Below are 8,467 nucleotides of genomic sequence, written 5' to 3' on the forward strand. Positions count from 1 at the left end.
CCAATCAGTTGAGGGCCTGACCAGGATAAAAGGGAGGGAGGGAGAATTCGCTCTTTCTGCCTGACTGTCTTGGGGCTGGGACATCAGTCTTCTTCTACCTTCAGACTCAGACTCAGACTGGGACTTATTCCATCAGCTCTCCTGGGTCTTGGGCCTTTGGACTTGGACTAGAACTTATGTGAACGGCCCTCCGGGCCTCTGGGTTGCCCACGGCAAATCTTGGACTTGTCAGCCTCCATAATCACATGAGCCAATTCCTTATCGTAAATCTCTCTCCCTCTCTCTCCCGTTGGCTCTGTTTCTCTGGAGAACCCAGACTAATACACCATCCAAAATGTTAATTTTTCTTTATTGATAATGACGTTAAGTAACAAATAAACACCACAAGTTGAGGTACCAGGAAAGAAAGGAGAAAGCGTTATATTTTGTACTTTTACTGGCCCCTTGCCCCCTGCTTTTTGTACAAGGGGCTCTGCATTTTCCTTTTGCACCGGGTCCTGCAAATGACATAGCTGGCTCAACTGATGGCCCTTTCTTCCTTGGCTCCAGGTCGCCAGATACAGTCCCTGGGGAGTCTGGGGGCCTCTCTCTGGCCACAGAGGCCCAGCTGCCTCTGGAAGATGGAACTCAAGATCCTAGAGACCACGGCTTCACCTTTCCCACCTATGGTCCTTTGAGCTCTGAGGCTGGCCCTGCCTGAGCCTGAGAGATTGCATTATTGTCACCTCCCCCCTTAGAACTGTCACATTAAAAAAACCAACAACCCAGGATGTCCAGTTATATTTGCATTTTAGATAAACAATGAATATTTTTTTTTTTTAGTAAAAGTATATCCATGCAATATTTGGGATATACCTATACTAAAAAAATTTTTGTTGTTTATCTGAAATTCAAATTTAACTGATGTCCTGTACTTTATTTAGCAGCCTTACCCCCTTCCTCCCTTTCCAATGTCTCTTATCTCAGCGCCACCCCACCCAACGCCCACCTCCCACCCCTGGGTCTGGTCCAGAGCTCCCCATCTCCAGCCAGAACCTCTCTCTGCCCTGACATCTGGGTTTCTGCTTGCTACAGCCATTGTTTTTTCCGTTTTTAGTCTTATTTTTCTGTCATAAGAGCAATACACGTTCACTACAGAAAAATCACAGGCTACAGACAAGCAACAAGAAGAAAGTAAGAAAACAATCATAATCCCGCCCACACAGAGACAGCTACTGTGAATTCCTTGGGATAGATTTTTCCAGAGCTGCATGCGTGTGTTTCTTTGCAGATATTAAAAAAGAGCACGCACACTCACCGCCCAAATCAGACCCACTGTCCTATGGGCTGCGTTTTCATGTAACCACAGAGGGAGCAAACGGTCTGCATGGGGGAGACTCAAGGTCCTTGATCATTTAGCCACTGTGAGAGGGACTCTGTGTAGCCTGATGTTAAACCCCGGACACTAGGGTCAGAGAGGCCTGTGGTCAAAGCTGCTCTCTAGTCCGTGATCTTGTATGTCACTTTGTAGGGCTGCTATCACAAAGTACCACAGACTGGGTGACTTAAGCAACAGGAATTTATGCTCACTGTTCTGGAGGCTGTGAGTCTGAGATCAAGGTATCAGCAGAGCTGGTTTCTCCTGAGGGCTCTCCCCTTGGCTTGTAGATGGCCGTCTTCTCCCTGTGTCCTCACACGGTCATCCCTCCGTGTGTGTCTGTGTCCTAATCTCTTCTTTTAAGGACACCAGTCAGATTGGATTAGGGCCCACCCCAGTGCCCTCATACTAACTTATTACCTCTTTAAAGATCCTGTCTCCAAATAAGGTCACATTCTGAAGGGCTAGGGGTTAGGACTTCGACGTATGACTTTTGGGGGTGGACGCAATTCAGCCCATAACCCCTTGGCCCAGCTCACTCCAGCCACGCCAAGTCTCAGTTTCTTCATCCTTGAAATGGGGCTAATGATCGTACTCATCTAAGAGGGATGTGAGGATGACCAAATCGGATAATTCTGATAAAGCACTCTGCCCAGTGCCTGGTCCCTAGATCAAACACTCAGATGTCACTTCCTACTGTGGCACGTGTGGGTAGTCCCACAGTTGGAAATGTTACTTCTCTGCAGATGGATGTCTGGATAATATAAATAGGAGGCCATGGACCTCTTGGTTACCTACATAGCCCTTTACCCAACAGTTTATTTCCTTCAGGTATTGTTTTCTGAACACAACTTGCACCTTCAGGCCTCCGTGGCTTTGCACTGGCAGTACCCTCTGCCAAGGATGCCCTTCCTTCGCTGTCTGCCTGGAGGCGGCACTTGTGTCTTCAAGGGGCAAATAAGACTTTCTCTAGGAACTCCTTTCATGCCCCTCTCCCTGCTTAAGGCTAAACCGTGTGCTAAGCTGACATGGACCTTGAAAATATTAATGATGAGGATGTTGGTGATGGTAATGATAAGAATGACGGCTGTCTCACCCCCTCCCGCCCATTGCTCTGAGCATTCCTTGAGGGCAGAGATGAGTTCCTTCTGGGGGCGGGGCCACTCAGACATCTAGATGGTGCCTGGCACAAGTTATCCTGCAGGCACAGACCTGCTGAGACTAGATGTATGCATGGGCAGAGGATGCCGGGATAGGGAACGGCATGAAAAGTGTGTGGGGCCGGTGTGGGTGATCGTCAAACACTCTGCAGCATGATCCTGATGACAGAATGACGGAAACTAGATCTGAGAATGTGCTCGCATAGGGTGTCAATCTGTGAAGTAGAGTCTGGAAGGAAACACACAAAACAGTTCACAGGGGCTGTCTGGAGATGGAAAGACTGGGGACACTTGGTGGTGGCTTTCAAACATTTCCAAACATTTTTGGTCCCTCGGGAGAAACACATTTCACATCAGCCACATTGCTTGTGTGTGTGCACACGTGCACACACACACGCACAGTTAAAACAAAAGTTTCAGGAAACTATAGTTACTTAGGTGACATGTACCTTGGTACTTATATTGTATTTATTCCGTTTCAGTTCTTCAAAATGCTTGACTTGATCTGATAAGTTGATTTTTGACCCGCCGCTGGGACTTGACATGCAGTTTGAAAGCTTGCGCTCTAAGCAAGCCTTGCACTTTCTGCTCTATGTTCTTCTGTATTTAAAATTTAATATTGAAAATGCATTTATGTCTCATCTTCATATTTTTCACTTAAAAATAAGGAAGAGAGAGAGCGCACTGGGAAAATACAAAACAATAAAATCAAATAGATTTTCTAGAAGGCAGTTTAGCAAAATGTGGCAAAACAGGCATCTTATAGATGTGCATGTGTCTAGCAATTTCACTTAAGAAATCGGCTAGTGGGGTAAAGGTGTGTAGAGCCGTGGGCACGGTTTGAAGAATGTTTATAACAGTGAAGCATCCCTCGCACCTGGGGCGCCCATGGAGCCATCTCTGGCCCTCTGTTCCAAGATGTGGCCTGGCATCATTCAATACTTATTTACAGACATGGAAAGAGGGGAGGGGTGCATGGAAAGAGGGGTGCCAGGGAGTCAAAAGTTAATGCCACCCTGTAAAAGGATAATCCCGCTCTTGAATGCGAGAGGCAGGTTAGAAAGTGCACACACCAGGAGGTTACCTTAGGTTGATTTTATTTTCTTGGGACTTTTCTGTGTTTTCGGCAATGAGTGTGCATTCTTTTTGTAAGAAGGGGAGATTTTAAAGAAAAAGGGAGAAAAGAAAGGAGAGAAAGAAACAAGAAAAGGAGGGAAAAGGAAGAGCGAGAAGGAAACGGACTGATGAAGGGGAGGAAGGGAGACAGGGAGGCCGGGGAAGAGAAAGAAGAGAGGGGTGGCCGGGGCGCCCCCGGAGCGGCGAGCGCACCGGGCCGCGCAGGCTGCGGCAGGAGCCGCAGGTCCCGGCGCCGAGCGCTCCGAGTTTCGGTCCGGGAAGCCCGAGGAGGCCCAGGGGGCGCAGGCTCCACGGGGAGGGCAGGGCGCTCAGCGCGTCCAATTAGACCCCCAAGTGGAGGACCGGGACGAGGAGCTGCCGAGCATGCAGTGGGACCCCCGCGGCGGCGCCCCGCCGTCCCGGGCCTCCCTCCGCTTCCTCCCGGCCACCAAGCCCCCCCCGCCGGGCGGCGCGCACAAGAGCTCTGGGCGGGTCCTCCCCGGCGCCCCGCCGCTTGCTCAGTATTCTTCTTGGGGGTTTTGGGGTGAGAAGAAGCGCGCGGGAGGAGGGGGATGGGAGGAGACGCAGAAATACCATCTGTGCCAATTTTTTCTTAAAAGTAATTTTTTTTTCAATTTAAATACTTTTAAAGCAAAAAAAAAAAAAAAAAATTCCCCAGCTCAGGGTGTCAGTTCGAAAAAGTTTCACGGAGGAGCGGCATGGGGGCTGGGCGGGGAATTGGAGGCGGCGTTGGTGGAGCTGGGGCCTCTCTCCTCCATCCAGCCTGCTGGAGGCTCATTCCCGCAGACCCCCACTCTCCCCCCCACCCCCCCGCCCCAGCTTCAAGCGCGAGCGCTCACACCCAGGCGCTCACCGACACCGCCCCCCACCCCCACCCCATCCCGGGACTGGGATGGTCCTGGGTTCTCTGGCCGGGGAGGTTCGGCTCCTCGCCTACCCCGACTCCCGGTCCACGGACTCCCGCCTCAGCTCTCCTTTCTCTGTCTCCCCCGACCCACGTTTCTGCTCAAGGGGTCAGTAGCAGAGGGAGGAGGGGGCCGAGCTAATCTCGCTCTCCCGGAGTCGTCCTCACCTGCGGAGCAACAGGGGAGATAGTGAGAGCGGGGACTGCGAGAGAGCGCCTGGCCTAGGCAGCGGGCGCGGGTCTGTGCCCGAAGCCACGACCCCCTCCTCTCCCAGCCCCGGTCCCGGCCACCGCCATCCCTCTCCTTCTGGTCTCTCTCCGCTCGGCCACCTCGCTCTCCTCCGCTTCCCAGACCCGAGCGCGTTGGGGGTGGTGACGAGGTTTGGCTTGAACTTGGGGAAGCGACGGAGGGGCAAGAGGAGGGGGTGTCCTGGGTAGGGGGCACACTCGGCGCCACCCCCGCCCCGCAGTAGGAGCTGCTGCTAGAGTGATGGCGCTGCAGGCCCGCTCTCCCTCCCCCGTCGCCCCTCCCTCCGCCACCTTGCGCTATTCTAGTAGCGCCTCCCGGGGACCCCAGCAGCCAGGCGGAGATTGGGGTGTGGGGGAGACGATCTTGTAGGTTCGAGAAGGGTGCGAGGGAGTAGGGAGGTGCTAGAAGGGGGTTAGGGAGGAACCAGGTGCGCAGAGGTGCCCGCGGTGGGCGGGAGCCCAGCCCTACCTGGTCCAAAGCCCCCCGGCCCTCCCCCACACCGTCCCCTCCCCCCACCGACTGTCGCTGGGGGAAGTTAGATGGGAGGCTGCAGGATCAGCTGTAACTGCGTGCGTGTGTGCGCGCGCGCGGTGGCAAGTGCGGGCCCCGCTGCCTCTCCCGCCTCCCCCCAGGACCCAGCCGGGCTCGACTTCTTAGCTCCCCTCGCGACCTCACGTTCCCCACCCCGGGTGCCTGCGTGGCTGTGCGCCTCCCGGGCACCGCCACGGACCCCTTTCCTTCTTCCTTCCCCTCCCGCGCCCCCGCTAGCGTAGGCTCCTTCTCTCCACCCTTCCCCCCAGGGTCACTATGGGGACGCGAGAGAGAGATTTGTGTTTAATTACTGCCGCTATTCAGAGGGAAGAAAAAATAAAGGGACCAAAGGCAACCCGAAAGCAATTTACTTCAAGCCTTTATTATTGTAGTGTAAAAAGAAGTTTATATACAGGGAATATTTCCAGCGAAACAATCACTAAATGGCCTTCAGATCAGGGGCCCCCCGCCTTCTGGCCCCGCAGTCGGCAGCTTTGCCTGGGAGACCCCTCGTTCGGGGTTCCCAGGCTCTCCCCCCACCTTTCTCCCCCAGACTCCACCACTCAAACACCGTGTGCCAGGAGCCCCAGCCCCTTCCTTCTCCCTGGGGCGCTGCGAACCTCGCCAATGCCTCCCAAGCCGTTTTCCTCTGTCCCGAAGCAGTTCCCCAACCTCCCTCTCCCACCCCGTTGACGCGGTTTCCTCATGGAAACCCAGAGCACTTTCCCCTCTCGTTTTAGGCGCTACTGCGAGCCTCCTGCAATTCAGAACCAGCTCGTGGTCAAGACCAGTTAGAGACAGTTCGTCATCAGCAGCGGGGCTCTTGAGCACCCAAAATAAAGGGGGGAAATAACCCTGCCTACCCTTCCCCACCCCAAACCTCCTGCCCCCAACTCAGGGACAAGAAATAGACACAAAAGCAGCAGGGCATCCCTTCCCCGTGCGCGACAGGTGTGGGTGCCAGGCAACTAAGGCGAGCGGCTCGCGCTGCTGGAACCCAGCTGCGCCTAGGGCGCGCGGGCGCAGCCAAAGTCTCTTAGCGCGGGGCCAATGCGCCTGGCTAAAGGCACGCTGGCTATTCTCTTCTGGGGAGGGCGTGTGAGATCGCGTGGCAGGGGCCTCTGCGAGGACAAGTCCAGGGGCACACAGGCAAGGGTGGCGCTGCCTCCGCAGTCAGAAGGGGATTTAGACCGAGCCAGGCAAGTACAGGCAAGGGCAGTCACAAAGGCAGAGTCCGGGGAGGTGGAGGAGAGTCTTCAGGTGGCTTGGCTGAGAGGGCAGACTCAGCCTTAGATCCATGGCTCAGCACATCTGTGTCACTGAGCCCTCGCCAAGCCTGACTTTGTTTGGGGGCGTTTGCACGTGGGCTTCGAAGGCTCGAAGGCATGGCCCGCCAAGTTCAGTCAATTGTCCATTGGTTGTTTACACTCGACGGGTCTGAGGGCCATGCAGATGCTCATCGTAGCGCTCCAGCCAGGTGCGCAGCTCGGAGACCTGGTAGCCATCGGGGCCACGGCCGCCCTGGTACATAATGGTGCCACTCTGGATGACATAGAGGCGCTCGAAGTAGGCGCCGTAGGCGGAGCTGCTGGAGTTGGCCATGGTGTCGAGGACGAGAGAGCATTCGGGAGCACCTTGCTGCAGTACCCGCGCTGCGCTGACCCGGTCCTCCAGGCTTCGGTGCTGCGGGATGCTGTAGGGAGAGTCCGTGGTGACCCAGCCGTCCGAGGGGTGCGCTTCCTCGATGTAGATGATGAGGAAGTCGACGTCGCGATGATACTTGGTGACCAGGCGCTGGAAGGCGCTCATACGCGCCATGAACGGTGGTCAGGTGCAGCTGCCGAAATTGAGCACCAGCGGGCGGTTTCCTCGGGCGTAGTCGAGGATGTGCTGGTTCTGGAAGCCGTCGGGCAGGACCACCTCGGAGTTGGGCGCCGGACCGCCTTCGTGCGCCTGCTTGAAGAAATCCAACTTCTGGCCGTGCCACACCGCCCTCAGCGACGCCAGGGTGCACAGGCGGTTGTCGTCGGACACGCAGATAGGCGGGTCGTCGGGGGGCATCTCCTCGCCATCGCTGTTGAGCTCCACTTCAGTTTGGGGCTGACCCCGGCGTCGGCGGCCCAGTAAATGCTTGCGGATGCACAAGAAGTCGAGCAGCCAGAGCATGAAGGCCGTTCCGAGGAAGCGCGGGAAGAGCACGAGGCACGAGGCGGTCTGGGCGCAGAGCCTCAGGGAGTGAAGCAACAGGGAGCGGAGCATGGTGGCGGCGCCCCCCAGAGCCCCCTGGGACCCTCTACCTTCCCCCACCACCAAACGCGGGGTGGCTTGGCGAGGCATCTGGGCTTGGGCGCTGCGGGGAGCTCAATTTATAGCCGAGGCTTCAATTGGCGGGAGACTCCACCTCCGGCCCGGGTCCGCCCCCTTGCAACTTGAGCCCGAAGGGATCACCCGGCGGCGCGGCCAGTGCCTTAGAAATCGCGGGCCGAGGGCTGGCACCGGCGGCCGGAGGGCGGGGCGGCCCGGCCGGGGGCCGGCGGGGGCGGGGCCGGGCCCCGAAGCCCGCTCGCGGGGGCGGGTAACCCGGACCTCAGCGGGCGCCCGGGACGGGCAGCTGAAGCGGGGACCCGGTCCGCGGCGGAGGTCCTCCGGCGAGCGCGAGCGCCGCACCGCCCCGGTCCCGGCGGCCCAGCTCCGGCCCGCGCCCCCCTCGCCGCGCACCTGAGCCGAGCTCCCCGGCGGCCGCCGCGCTGCGCCGGAGCTCCGGTTCGCTTCCCGCGCGCCGCCGCCAACGCCGCCCCCGCCGCTGCTGCTCGTGCGGGGCCGCTGCCCAGGTGCCGCCGGAGGCCGGGTCCGCGGCCGCCGCTTCGCCGGCCCCGGCTCCCGCCCCGCCAGGGACGCGGGCCCGCGAGGAGGCAACTTTGGGCCCCCGCCGCCTGCCGCGTTCGCCCGCGGGTGCCGCTCGCCTCCCGGAGCCCGCCCGCCTCCCGCGCGCGCTCACACTCGCGCCTCGCACACGGCCGCCCCCCGCACCGCCCCGCCACGCACACCGCGCTCGGCGCCCCCCGCAGCCGCCCGAGGCCGCCGAGCGCCGCCCCGGCCGCGCCCGCCCCGTCCCATCGCGCCCCGGC

At 58.2% G+C, this 8,467-nt stretch overlaps 1 protein-coding gene across 1 annotated transcript; it reads right to left on the reverse strand.

The window, feature by feature from the left end:
* Positions 1-5,359: 5,359 nt before the first annotated feature.
* On the reverse strand, positions 5,360-7,779 carry DIO3 (iodothyronine deiodinase 3). Its single transcript, XM_082449303.1, has one exon. It carries the CDS (start codon positions 7,674-7,676, stop codon positions 6,762-6,764), a length of 915 nt encoding a protein of 304 aa, XP_082305429.1. The 5' UTR covers positions 7,677-7,779; the 3' UTR covers positions 5,360-6,761.
* Between the last annotated feature and the right edge of the window lie 688 nt (positions 7,780-8,467).

Source organism: Balaenoptera physalus (genome assembly GCF_965194825.1).
Source record: "Balaenoptera physalus genome assembly, chromosome: 2".
Classification (NCBI taxonomy): Eukaryota; Metazoa; Chordata; class Mammalia; order Artiodactyla; family Balaenopteridae; genus Balaenoptera; species Balaenoptera physalus.